The sequence below is a fragment of the Suncus etruscus genome, chromosome 4 (assembly GCF_024139225.1).
Source record: "Suncus etruscus isolate mSunEtr1 chromosome 4, mSunEtr1.pri.cur, whole genome shotgun sequence".
In the NCBI taxonomy this organism is placed as follows: Eukaryota; Metazoa; Chordata; class Mammalia; order Eulipotyphla; family Soricidae; genus Suncus; species Suncus etruscus.
The window spans coordinates 22,021,328-22,035,565 of NC_064851.1; the positions used below are offsets into that span (position 1 = coordinate 22,021,328).

The 14,238-nt window shown below is 46.0% G+C and overlaps 1 protein-coding gene across 3 annotated transcripts in view; it reads right to left on the reverse strand.

Annotated features, from left to right (window-relative positions):
• Nucleotides 1–787: 787 nt before the first annotated feature.
• Nucleotides 788–14,238, reverse strand: part of DNAJC16 (DnaJ heat shock protein family (Hsp40) member C16) — a 48,610-nt gene continuing 35,159 nt past the window's right edge. For all 3 annotated transcript variants that reach the window (XM_049771987.1, XM_049771986.1, XM_049771985.1), the window contains 8 exons: nt 10,809–10,939; nt 8,797–8,980; nt 7,000–7,182; nt 6,815–6,891; nt 4,223–4,303; nt 3,785–3,886; nt 1,880–2,050; nt 788–1,192 (listed from right to left, as the gene is read on the reverse strand). In XM_049771987.1, the coding sequence (XP_049627944.1) occupies nt 793–1,192; nt 1,880–2,050; nt 3,785–3,886; nt 4,223–4,303; nt 6,815–6,891; nt 7,000–7,182; nt 8,797–8,980; nt 10,809–10,939 (1,329 nt within the window). In that variant the 3' untranslated portion in view covers nt 788–792. The remainder of the gene's footprint in view (nt 1,193–1,879; nt 2,051–3,784; nt 3,887–4,222; nt 4,304–6,814; nt 6,892–6,999; nt 7,183–8,796; nt 8,981–10,808; nt 10,940–14,238) is intronic.

A 14,238-nucleotide genomic window follows, 5' to 3' on the forward strand; every position in this document is an offset into this window, starting at 1 on the left:
GGGGATACCCCCAAAATATACTCAGCCACTTACTCCAAGATAAGACATTTAGTGTAAGTAGTGCTTGGAACTAGGCCTCTTGGAAGATGCAGGGCCTGCTAGCTGCTGTGGGTGGTTCCGTGACAGTGATAGCATGCGCATGGTCGGAGCACAGCAGGGGCGAGGAAGGCATGGGAGGGGAAACTGCACACAGGGCAGGTGCTTGAAGTTCCATCTGGGTACAGTTGGCAAGACTGAGCCCCCTGCTCCTCCCACAGCTCAGACAAAGCAAGGAGGGTTGAGTGAGCACATGGCAGGGCCAACAAAGGGAGAAGGGAAATGAAGAGTCAATTTTAAATAGTGCGGCATTCGAAGGAGAGGGCAAAAATAAACCGGAGGAAAATATTTGATCTAGAGAACTGAATTTGTGGCATTTTTCATTCTTAGGCTAGAACAGGACAGAGGAGATTCTTCTAGTTGTTCTATAAGAATCATCTAAAATGTATACTTTGTCCGTTGTAAATTGAGTCCTGAAAATACCGCTTCTCAGGTACAAAGTCTAAAGAGTTTGAGCCAGGGGCCAGAGAGATAGTACAGCGGTAGGGTTTTTGCCTTGCACGCAGCTGATCAGTACAGATGGTGGTTCGAATCCTGGCATCCCATATGGTCCCCCATGCCAGGAGCAATTTCTGAGCACAGAGCCAGGGGTAACTCCTGAGCGCTGCTGGGTGTGACCCAAAAATAAAAAAAAAAAAAAAAAAAAAAAAAAAAAATTAAAAAATAAAATAAATAGTTTGAGCCTGTCTGAATCTCTCAGTCTAGTTCAGGCCACGATGGGATATAAAACCTCTGTAAGGAGCCTTCCAATAGGCGTTCCATCCATAAGGACAACTTGCTTAGTTTTCCTTTGATGGGCTTGGACCCAAGGCCAAAGGAAGATTTCCCCCGAGATTCACCCAGGTGGAGGGTAGAGTCCAGGTCACCGCAGGACCCCATGGCTTCTTCCTCTTCCACTGTTTTTTGAGGTTTAAAGAGGCAGAAGTACTTCTTGTGGCCATTCAGGGCCAGTACATAACCGGTGTAGTCTCGTTCCATGAAATGCTTGTCATACTGGTTTGGGATTGGAGCTGCGTCCTGAGCAAATTCCAGTAAGTATTCTAGCCATTCTTTGTGTTTATCCAAACTCAGGAAGGAGAAGTGCAGGCAGCTGCTTCTGTAGAAAGTACAGCAAGAGGATGTGGGTTATCTCTCCATGCATTTGCAGGCACCGAAATACCTGAGTCAATTTCCAAATAACAGAAAAGGGCTTTGTGTTGAGGCCTGGATACAGGAAAAATGAGCCACTTCTGTGGAAACTGGAGGCTTTCTACAAATGTGACGGCCACTTGTCCATTTCCCATCCTCTACTGGGAGTTACTATCACTGCTAATGTCTGACATTAGGAAAATCCACAGAAGCTAGAGAATAGCTGGCTTCCTGAAAAGGCTCAGGGAAGAAGAGAGAGTTCTGGCTCTTCTCTCAGAACCAAAAGACTGTGAAGTCAAGGAGGAAACGAGGTCCCCTCATGGTGGCTTTGAATTCTGGGCTAAAAGGTCCCAGCCAACATCTTGCTACATAGATAAAGACTCTAAAGGCTGGGGCCAGGAAGATGGTGCCAAGGGCTGGAAAACATGCTTTGCATGTGAGAGCCCAGAGTTCTATGCTCAGCAGCATGTGGTCCCCTGAAAATCATGTGAACCCACTCTCAAGTGCTTAGCCAGGAGTAGTCCCTCAACATCGTTGGGTATAGCCCCAAAAGAGAAGCAAAAAAGTACTTGAGGTCAGGAAAATAAATGTTCTCCTAGTCTTTGGTTTACTCAAATGTTCAAACCCCAACAGACAGAAACAAACACATGCTCACCCAGTGAACGTGTAGACCTCCAAAGCAAATTTCTGGAGCAGGCTGGTCTTGGTGGAGTTGGACAGGATGAGGACGACATTCATGTGGCCTGGCCGCAGGCGGACCAAGTTGCTGGTGTAGGTCACATCTGTAAGCTCAGTCACCTCCACGAAGCCTTTTTTAGGAACCTTGCTGTGGAGAATTATGAAGGAATGAAAGTACAAGTATTAAAGGGAAAGCATGGAGAGGGTTCAAGTGGCTGGAGTACCTGCTTTACATGTATGAGACTTGGGTCTGGACCATGGGACCATGGTCCCCAAAGCATTGTGGGGAGTCACCTCTGAGCACTAACCTGAGAGGAGCCTTGGAACTGGCTATAATTCCAAACTCCAATAAAAAAAAAAGGTATAAGTGAAGAAAAGACTGCTATAATAACTAGATATTATTGTTGTTGTTGTTATTTTTTTATTTTGGGAGAGACCCAAATTGGTAGTTTTCATTAATTCTTGGGGGACTTCCCAAGTGATATTGAAGTGGTCTATAGACTCCAATAGCAATTCTATCTCTTTTTTTTTTTTTTTTGGTTTTTGGGCCATACTCGGTGATACTCAGGGGTTACTCCTGGCTATGTGCTCAGAAGTCACTCATGGCTTGGGGGATCGAATCGCGGTCCATCGTAGGCTAGCTCAGGCATGGCAGACAGACGCCTTACCTCTTGTGCCACCACTCGGGCCCCTCCAACAGCAATTCTTTTTTTGGGGGAGGGGCACACCCGGCGGTCTTAGGATTTACTCCTGGCTATCTGCTCAGAAATAGCTCCTGGCAGGCACGGGGGACCGACCATATGGGATGCCGGGATTCAAACCAACCACCTTAGGTCCTGGATCGGCTGCTTGCAAGGCAAACACCGCTGCGCTATCTCTCTGGCCCCTCCAATAGCAATTCTTGACTAACCTAAATCAGCGGTTCAGAAAGGGCCCAATGGGGCCGGAGAGATAGCACAGCAGTAGGGTGTTTGCCTTGCACACAGCTGATTCAGGACGGACCTGGGTTTGAATCCTGGCATCCCATATGGTCGGTCCCCCATGCCTGCCAGGAGTGATTTCTGAGTGCAGAGCCTAGAGTAACCCCTGCCGGGTGTGGCCCAACCATCCCCTCCCCCTAAAAAAAAAGGCTCCAAAGATCCGCTGTAATACACCTAGTGATGCTTAAGGTCTCTGTGGTGCTAGTTATTTTTTTTTTTTTTTTTTGGTTTTTGGGCCACACCCGGTGATGCTCAGGGGTTACTCCTGGCTATGCGCTCAGAAGTCGCTCCTGGCTTGGGGGACCATATGGGATGCCGGGGGATCGAACCTCGGTCCGTCCTAGGCTAGCGCAGGCAAGGCAGGCACCTTACCTCTAGCGCCACCGCCCGGCCCCGGTGCTAGTTATTTAACCTGGATGGAGCACATACTAGGAATGCACCCTAATCACCGGACTGCCTTCTGGTACCATTACCAACACTCTTGCTTCTGATTTGATGGTACATAAATGCTTTAGGGCAGAACATAGGTTACTGCATTATACTACTCTCTTCTTCTGGCTCATGCAGTACATTTGACATGCTTTTTTGCTTGCTGCTTGATGACTAAAAGGAGACTGAGAAAGCAAAGGCAATGAGTAAGTAGGACCCATGCTTATTTTATCTTGGGGGTGGGGTGGGGTACCCAGTGGTGCTTAGGTTTACTTCTGCCAGCTCAGGATGCTAGGGATTGAATCCAGGTCAGCTGAATGTAAGGCAAGCACCCTACCCACTGTACAATGGCCTGTCCCAAGGACTCATGTTAAATGTCATAAATCAGTCGTGACAAAGTGTGCTCTAACTGTGTTAGACACTCTCTGTGTGTATGGCTGAGGGAGGTGCATTGAGAGTTTTGGTCAAGAAACCTGCTGCTTTCTTTGGTGAAGCTGGGCTCTGCTGTCTTCTCGGCCTTCTCATGCGTTTCTTCTTTATCTGGAGGATTTGACTCTCTCTCTTCATTTGTATCACTAAAGTTAAAAAAAAATACAACAACACAAAAACACAACAGTTTTACCAAAAAAGAAATACAAACCACTAGAAGGGTTCGGGGCTCAAATTTCAGGAATTTCATCAAGAGGATAGGGAGGGGCCCGGAGAGATAGCACAGTGGTGTTTGCCTTGCAAGCAGCCAATCCAGGACCAAAGGTGGTTGGTTCGAATCCCGGTGTCCCATATGGTCCCCCGTGCCTGTCAGGAGCTATTTCTGAGCAGACAGCCAGGAGTAACCCCTGAGCACCGCTGGGTGTGGCCCAAAAACCAAAAAAAAAAAAAAAAAAAAAAAAAGAGGATAGGGAGGCCTTTACCTGAAAGCGTGAATGATGACGGTGCCAAAGAGGATGAAGAGGGCAGAGAAGACCAAAGACAAAAGTGGCATCAGCTCCCGCCTGAAAAGAAGCCAACACACTCTGGTCTGTTCTGTGTAACTGACTGTGCTATGTCCATGAGTTATTTTAATTCTCGGCTCTCTAGTTCAAAGCACACGACTACACAAAGACAACACACAAAGCCAAAAACTTCCAAAACCACAAGCACTTGAGGGCCAGAAGAACAATGTAGGATAGGTGCTTTCCTTACATGTGGATGGCTCTGGTTGGATCCCTGGCACCATATGCAGTCCCCCCCACCAGCACTAATAAGGGTTGTGCCTAAGCACAGAGTCAGGAATAACCCCTGAGCATTGCTAGATGTGGCCCCATCAGAAACCAAACCAAAAATCTACAAAACAAACACCAAATACCAACTTTTTTTTGGTTAGGATGGGGGAGAGGGTGGTGGAGGTGGTACTGATGGAAAAGTAGAGGTTTTCCCTTGACTGTTTTAATTCACAAATGACATATTTTATTAATTTTTTAAAAAGCAGTTTATTTGTTAATTGATTGGGGGCCTGGAAAGATAGCACAGCAGCATTTGCCTTGCAAGCAGCCGATCCAGGACCAAAGGTGATTGGTTTGAATCCCGGTGTCCCATATGGTCCCCCGTGCCTGCCAGGAGCTATTTCTGAGCAGACAACCGGGAGTAACCCCTGAGCACCGCCGGGTGTGGCCCAAAAACCAAAAAAAAAAAAAAAAATTGATTGGTTTTTGGGCCACACCCGGCTATGCTCAGGGGTTACTTCTGGCTGTGCTCAGAAATCGCTCCTGGCAAGCTCGGGGGACCATATGGGATGCTAGGAATTGAAGAGGGTCTGTCCCGGGTCGGCCACATGCAAGGCAAATGCCTTGCCACTGTGCTGTCTCTCTGGCCCCACAAATGACATATTTTAAAAAGCTTGATTGTGTTTCTGTAAACTGTGCTTAATAAATTTTGTAGAATCCGGAGAGATAGCACAGCAGCGTTTGCCTTGCAAGCAGCCGATCCAGAACCAAAGGTGGTTGGTTCGAATCCTGGTGTCCCATATGGTCCCCCGTGCCTGCCAGGAGCTATTTCTGAGCAGACAGCCAAGAGTAACCCCTGGGCACTGCCGGTGTGACCCAAAAACAAAACAAAACAAAACCAAAAAATAAATTTTGTAGAATGAAGGAGAGGTTAACCAAAGATTAAAGTTGTATACAAGGAAGAAAATTATCATGCCGAGGGAAGTATTAGTGACTAAAATGGCTTTTTCTCCCTCACTAGATAAATTCAGAAGTGGCCCAGATGGAGTGGGAGTAGAGAGTAGGTCTTTCAAGATTTCCTCTAGAGCTAGTGTTTTTATTTTTGTTTCTGTGTCACACCCAGCAGCACTTAGGGGTTCCTCCTGCCTCTACACTCAGAAATTGCTCCTGGCAAGCTCGGGGGACCATAGGGATGCCAAACCACTGTCCTTCTATGCAAGGCAAACACCCTGCCTCCATGCTATCTCTCTGGCCCCTGAGAGCTAGTGTTTTAAAATCTGATACATTGACAAAACTAAAGGTCTAAGAACCTCAATGGTGAGTGAGTAGTGGTTTTTCTCTATAGGAAGAGAGAAACGGAAGGGAAGGGAAGGGAAGGGGAGGGGAGGGGAGGGAAGGGGAGGGAGGGGAGGGAAGGGAAGGGGAGGGGAGGGAAGGGAAGGGGAGGGGAGGGGAAGAGGGGAGGGAACGGGAGGGGGGAGGGGAGGGGAGGGGAGGAGGAGGGCAGGTAGATATCTGGCTTCCGGTTCCCTCTTTGATTCTGGAGACCAGCTCTTGCCAGGTATGGGGTTTGGGGAAGCCCCAGGCCGTAGGCCTTCTCCCTAGCTTGGGGGGTGCTGGGAGGCTTGGCAGGCCCCCAGGTGTCCCCCTCTTTCTCTCCTGGACTTCAGGCCTTCTCTGGGTGCCAGCCCAGGTGGCCAGAAGTGGGTGCCAGGTGGACTCTATAGTGGTCCTCTGGCTCACCCCCCTACTCTAGGGGGGAGGCGCATAAAAAAAGGGGAGAGAGGAGAGAGGAGAAGAGAGTATGTAGTGGTTTTCCTCTATAGGAGCTCATTGCGTGTGTGTGTGTGTGTGTGTGTGTGTGTGTGTGTGTGTCCTATGTTTTCAAATTAGTGAAAGGCACTAGAATCTTCATGAAGAGGATAGTTCCAGGCTCTGCTATGTAGTGGTTCCTTATTTCCCAACAGTCACAAAGTATCAATCAGAAATACATTAAAAAAAGTAAACTTGGGCCAGGGATATGGCTCAGTAGCAGAGCACTTACCTTGCATGTGTGAGGCCCTGAGTTTGAATCTCTGCACCACCAGAAATAAAACAAAAACAAACAAAAACCACCGACAAAAAGCAAAAGAAAGTTGACTGAAAGAAACAGAAAGGGTTCAAGCTGTATGCAAACAGCCTTCCCCTCACCTATACGAAGTACAAACTGAAAGCAGTGGATGGAGTCTTCAAAAGAGTTCCAAAGAACTCTTCTATTCTGCTACAAATAGAGTGAGGAATGGAGTCTGGAGAGAGGCCTACCAGTTGTTGTGAAATATGCTGTCCCACCAGTCTGAGATGTAGTCAGAAGCAGAGTAGAGCCACCGAAGGAGAAAAATCTATTGGGAGAGAACACGGACAATGGTCAGGGATAAACCTGGTGAAGAGGAAGAAGCTTCCAGTGCAAAACCCTGCCCAGGGCCCACGCTCTGGGTCCACATGCTTACGGGGGCAAGTTCATCTGTCAGGTCTGGGAGCACAGCCTCTGAGGACAGAAGAGCTGAGTCTTGACGCAACTGGTTGAGATGACCCAAGAGGATGAATTTGTCACTCTCGCTCCCTGTCCATGGGTTCTCCAGGGTTTTGTAGACCACCCTTCCTGCCGTGTTGCGTCTTTCTAAGATAGACACCTGGGAGAATGAGAGAGAAAAACCATAAAAGTCTCCCAAGAGTGGGAACCTGCTACAGTTTTCTTTTTCTGGGTAGATGGAAAAAGGGATCTAGTGACGGTAATGGTAAGTCCAAACACAAGTATGGCTGAATCTCTGGTATTTGCAAAAGATTTACGTTTTTCTTTATTTTAATTCTGTTGGACTCTATCTGGTGATGCTCAGGAGTTACTCTTGCCTCTGTACTCAGAATCACTTCTAGCAGGCTCAAGGGACCATACAGGATGCTAGGAATCAAACCCAGGTCAGCCAAGTGCAAGGAAAATGCCCTACTCTGTACTATCACTCTAGTCCCTATGGTATTTTTTTGAAATCTTACTTTCAAGTTAAAGCATTTTTCTTTCTTTTTTTTCTTTTTGGTTTTTGGGCCACACCCGGTGACGCTCAGGGGTTACTCCTGGCTATGCGCTCAGAAGTCGCTCCTGGCTTGGGGGACCATATGGGACACCGGGGGATCGAACCGCAGTCCGTCCTAGGCCAGCGCAGGCAAGGCAGGCACCTTACCTCTAGCGCCACCACCCGGCCCCAAAGCATTTTTCTTAATAAACTTAGTACTAAACGTGTCTAATAATACTTAATCTTTTATGATTTTTTTTTTTAGCTTTTATGTCACTCTTGGAAGTACTCAGGAAATGCAGGGATCACAGTAGAGTTAATTACATGAGTAACACCCTCCCCCCATATTTCTAACCTTCTGACTATATATATATATATATTTTTTTTTTTTTTTTTTTTATTTTGTTTTGTTTTTGGCCCACATCCGATGATGCTCAGGGGTTACTCTTGGCTATACGCTCAGAAATCACTCCTGGCTTGGGGACCATATGGGATGCCAGGAATCAAACCGAGGTCTGTCTTGTATTGGCCGTGTGTAAGGCAAATGCCTTACCACTGTGCTATCTCTCTGGCTCCCATAAATTTAGTCATTAGATAACCATAAATATTGTTTTTGGATTTTGATTTTGGGCCACACCTGGTGATGATCAGGGGGTTACTCCTGGCTATGTGCTCAGAAATCGCTTCTGGCTTAGGGGACCATATGGGATGCTAGGGATCGAACTAAGGTATGTCCTGGGTCAGCCGCATGCAATGAAAATGCCCTACTACTGCGCTATCAATCTGGCCCCTCTGACAATATATATATTTTAATATAGGAAACCTTTGTTTTTCAGAGTTTTTTTTTTTCTGTGAGAACCCAAGTGATAAAAAAAGAAAAGAAATTTACAGAGTGAAGACAGAGGAGGAGCAAGAGTAGAGTGAAATCACTTAGATGAAGGGAAGGAGGTAAAAGAAAAGGAAGAAGCAATTTTGTATGCATTTGGTTGGTACTGTGGTGGCATTTTACAAACTCAACACTGTCAGTTGACCTGATGGGAATTAGTGGACCTGGAGCTCCACAGGTCTAAGACTAGGCTGTGAATTCATCAAAGACTCTGAAGAGTAGGCTTCTAAAAATAAGAGTCAGAGATCTCTGGATTTTCTGGCATTTATACCCCAAACTCCCCAAAAGGTGGCCACATTACCAAGAACCATGTCCTTATGATGAAACTAGCATTAGGAGAGACTTCCACTCACCAAAGATTTCCCTTGAAATGCAGCGCTGTCTGGTAGGAAGGAGTTGGAAAACTCCTGCTGCCGATTGCTGTAGACGTGCACAAATCTCACTGTGTCTTGTGTGTTCGCCAGAGCAAAAGACAGGAAGGCCTCAAAGGGTTTACTTGACTTGGCAGCCTCGGGCATGACTAAAACCACACAGTACCTGCACAACAACAGAAGAAAAGACTTGACAACCAAATTCCAAGGCCAAGGTAAGGGCCACCATTGGCAAGTGGTAATCAAGACAAAGCCCTTATGCCCTAAAAGTGGATCCACTTTGCTCAGGAAAGCTGTCTGCTGGCATTCTCAAATGAGAGAAGATACAGAAGTCATAAAAGACCAATGGCTTTTCCAGACTGGTGATCCAAATTTCACATTTAGCAATGCCTGCCCCATACCCCAAGTTTTTTCAGATTGTTTTTTGGGGCCATACCCGGTGATGCTCAAGGGTTACTCCTGGCTCTGTACTCAAGAATTATTCCTGGCAGTGATCAGGGAAACATAAGGGCCGAACCCAGGTTGGACACATGAAAGGCAAGTGCCCTACCCACTGTACCAACTCTTGGGTCCCATAACAATTATTTTAAGGCAATGGCCACTCAATCTTTGCTGCAGAAGGGTCTTTAAGTAGTCACTGGTTCTTATACAAGCAAGGCTGGTCTGAGCTATCTCAGGCCAGAAACTACCGAAACCCATTGTAACATTCTGAAAGGTTTCTTTTGCTATGGTTCCATTGGAAAATTCAGTTAGTAATTAGTCTGCCAAATGTTTAGTGAGCACTAACTATATGCTAGGTAAGACACATAGTGTCTTTGCCTTTGCTTTGTGGAGCTTAGATTCTGATGGAGAAGGCAGACAAAAATATAGATGGAACAGAACAGGTAATTTCAAGTATTGGGGAAAAAGAAGGGGGCTTGGGGGAGATAGTGCCAGAGTGAGACCTAGGAGGGCAGCAGTTACTAACATTGGGGAGGTGGTATTTGAGTACAGGCTTGACTGACATGTCTCCTAAGAAGGAAAGGGATCAGCCTAGGTAGAGACACTAAATGCAAAGACTCCACGGCAGAGAGCGATAGAGGGATCCTTGGCTGACGAGTGGGAAAGCTGATAGGGATGAGATGGTCGAGAAGTAGACACTGGGCAGAAGCCTCACAGAGTCATTGGTGGTCTCCCCAATGATCTATAATGGGTGTAGGATCAGTGACAATGCAGATCTAGGAGATTCATTTTTGAAGACTATGTAAATAACAATCCTTTTTCTTTTGTTGTCCATCCCCCTTCAACTCCCCCAGCTTTTTCACTCTCAGTGAGGCTCAGGGATCATTTCTGGCAGTGTTCAGAGTACCAGATGTGGTGATGGGCCAGAGTCAGCTACTTGCAAAGCCAGTGCTTTCACCCCTGTACTATCTCTCTGACCCTAGAGTATTCTTCTACTTTCTTTCTTTCTTTTTTTTTGGGCCACACCTGGCATTGCTCAGGGGTTACTCCTGGCTGTCTGCTCAGAAATAGCTCCTGGCAGGCACGGGGGACCATATGGGACACCGGGATTCGAACCAACCACCTTTGGTCCTGGATTGGCTGCTTGCAAGGCAAACACCGCTGTGCTATCTCTCCGGGCCCTACTTTTTTTTTTGCTTTTGGGCCATATCTGGTGATGTTCAGGGGTTACTCCTGGCTTTGTGCTCAGGGGTCACGCGGGTCAGCTTGGGGATCAAACCCAGGTTGACTGTAAGCAGGGCAGGCATTCTACTTGCTGTAGGCCCAAAAATATGTTTCTTGACATCCACTTGATTATAGTCTTTCTCATAGTCTATAAAGTAATCTGAAAGCCTGGAAACACAGCAACATTCTCTTCTTTTAGAGAAAGAATATTGGAGTCAGGGATATGGCATGTGCTTTGCGGGAAGGAGGCTCTGGGTTCAGTGCCCTGGACTGAATGCAATATGGCTTCTCTATCATATGATAAAAAAGGCAAAACCTCAAGTCCTTACTTCCTCTGTCGGTGAGAACGTTTTACTGGGCAGAGTTCATGGAACAACTTCTGGCTGGTAAGCCTGGCTGCCAGCAGATACTTGTTTTGGGTGATGAAGTCATCGATGACCTGCTTCTTCATACTTCGGGCCTAGACAAAAACCAAGAAACCGTTGACTTTAAGTCAGTTTCCATATGGCAAATAGGTTTTATTTATAAACTTAAACAGACCTGGCTAAAGTAATATAGTCCTGGCAAAAGCAATGTAGCCAATGAAGACAGTTCTGCAGGAACAAATCTAGACAGTTACAGTTTGAATGGTAATCTATTTTGACAATGAAAGGTTGAATGTAATGAGGAAATTATTTCAGGCCAAGAGGAAAATCAAGTGTTCTTTCTACTTAAGAGATTTTATATAAGGTCTACTGTTTTATGCTATCAGATTAAAAATTTCAATCATGGAACTTTTAGAAAAATTTGTTTCCACTCAAAGGTTATAGCACACTTAACAATTAAAAATAAACTCCAAATCAACAATGAGACTAAAAATAAAAGGCACAGGCTGGAGAGATAGCATGGTGGTAGGGCGTTTGCCTTGCATGAAGCCGACCCAGAAGTGCCAGCTTGATTCCTGGCATCCCATATGGTCCCCCAGCCTGCCAGGTGTGATTTCTGAGTAACCCTTGTGCACCACCAGGTGTGACACAAAAAACCAATCAACCAGTCAATCAATCAAGTTTAATAAAAAAGAATAAAAGGCAGAACAAAATAGGGTATGCTGGTAGCAGGAGAGATGCTCCAGAGTTACTTCTGGCTCTGCACCCAGGCATCTCTCATGGTGGTGCTGAGAAGACCATATGGGATGCTGGGGATTGAACCTGGGTTGGCTGCACTATCTCTGTGTGGCCCCAGCGACTGAGGTTTGAAGTCAGGCTTTGGTGTCGCTATCCGTAATAGTTTCAACTAAACAATGTTCAACACACCAACCCTTCACCAGTGCACATTTCCAACCATCAATGTTGGGTTTGCTTTCCACCCTTTCCACTGCATGCCTCCTGCAGACATTTTTCTTCTCTCTCTTCCTTCCCCTTTCTTTCCCTTTTAAATACTATGGTTTGCTACATGGTGGCTGAAGAAATATCATGCATATATTTTTACCTCCTATAAGCACCCAATTCTTGTCCAGAGTGATTGTTTTCAACTAATAATGTGACAATGTGAATAATGTGACAACATTATTGTCACAGTGGCCTCTTCTTTGCCCTAACTGCACTCTCCCATTCTTGGGGGCAAGCTCCCTACTGTGAGCTAGTCCTCCTGGTCCTCATCTCTATTATCTTTGGCATCATTATCATACTATCTTGTTTTTAGTTTTTTTTTTTTTTTTGGTTTTGGGCCACACCCGGCGTTGCTCAGGGGTTACTCCTGGCTGTCTGCTCAGAAATAGCTCCTGGCAGGCACGGGAGACCATATGGGACACCGGGATTCAAACCAACCACCTTTGATCCTGGATCGGCTGCTTGCAAGGCAAACACCGCTATGCTATCTCTCTGGGCCCACTATCTTGTTTTTATATCACTCAAATGAGTGCAATCATTCTATGTTTATTCTTTCCCTCTGACTCATTTCACTCAGCATAATATTCTCCATTTCCTAAACTAGTTTCAAGACTTAAAATTTCCTAACATTCTGTGGATTTACCATAATTTAATAGAAGGCTATTTCACTCAAATATTGAACATCAAGATGCCGAAAATCCATAAATCCACACTAAGAATATGTTTACTGGTGTCACCTTCATCAACAATTCTAGCTAAATTATCTGGATGACTTGCTGTAGCTTCTACATCAGCACTTGCTCCTTCACTTTGTACTTTTAAATTATGGAAGGAACATCTTCTTTCCTTATGCCTCACAAACCAACCTCTGTGGCTTCAAACTTTTCTTCTGCAGCTTCCGCGCCTCTCTAAGTCTTCATAGAATTGAAGACTAATTGAAGAGTTAGGGGCCTTACCCTCTGGATTAGATTCTGGCTTAAAGAAATGCTGTGGTTGGTTTACTCTTCTCTCCAGATCACTAAAACTATCTCCATTATCAGTAACAAGGTGATTTCATTCTGTACAATTCTTGTATTTTCTGGAGCAACACTTAGAATTTCCTTCCAGAATTTTTGCTTTGCACCCACATGACTGCTGGGAACAAGAAGCCTCACTCAGCTCTCTGTGTCGTCACCAATTCTAACTTTTGGTTTAAAGTGAGAGACATGTGATCCCCTTTGAACAATGAGAGGACACTGTAGCAAGTAAAAACAAAACTTCCCATTTCCCTTAAGATGTTGGTTATTGAGCTAGATATGTGTTGTGCTCATTTAGTTGAGGTACTTGCACATGTGCTCCCTGGAGGGGAGGGCGTCGTTGTGGTGTTCACGCATGTGCTCATTGGAGCTTGTACTCCTGGCTGTAGTTTGTGGCTTCTGAGTCACACACCTGGTCGTTCTCAGGGGCTACTTCTGGCTCAGTATATGGGGGACCATGCAGTGTTGGAGACTGTTCTAACATACCCAGCCCTTCCTGTAACTTGAGTTACGCTCATTGTAGACCATTCAATTCAGAAGGGGACATACTGTTGCAGTTCTGCAGATCCCAGATAGCAGAGCTAAGGTGCCAAGGATCAACTCAGTGCCTCACATTTGCAAAAGCAGGTGTTCTGTTGCTGAGTCATTCCTGAACCACCTGCCCAGGTCTTCTTACAGCATTTTAATATGGGGTGGGGGACAAGTATGAAGGTGCTCAAGGCTTATTCCTGGCTTTATGCTCAGGGGTCACTCTTAGCAGAGCTTTGGGGACTAAATGAGGTACTGGGAATTTGGGCCAACTGTGTGGAAGGCAAGGCAAGCACCTTGCTTGCAATACTATCTCTGGGCCACTATAGCATTTTTTTTTTCTTTTTGTTTTTGGGTCACACCCGGCGACACTCAGAAATTACTCCTGGCAGGCACGGGGGACCATATGGGATGCTGGGAATCAAACTGGGGTTCGTCCTGTGTTGGCTGTGTGCAAGGCTAACACTGTGCTATTGCTCTGGCCCTCACCCATAGCACTGACCTAACTTTTTTGTTCTGTTTTTGGACCACATTCAGTAATGCTCAGCGGTTGTTCCTGGTATTGCAATTAGGACTCCTGGCAATACTTGGGAGATCATATGGGATGCCAGGGATTGAACCTGAGCTGGCTGCTTGCAAGACAAGAGTCCTACTCACTGTACTATCACTCCAGCCCGGAAATGAGATGCTGTGAATCGAACCTGGGTCCTTTCTGGGTGGGCCATGTGTAAAGCAAACACCTACTGCTGTGCTATCTCTCTGGCCTCAAAATGACCTTATTTTAATATTGTTGTGTCTTGGCATATGAAAAGCCTGATGAAAGGAAGGCAGACACAGATGAAGGAAAA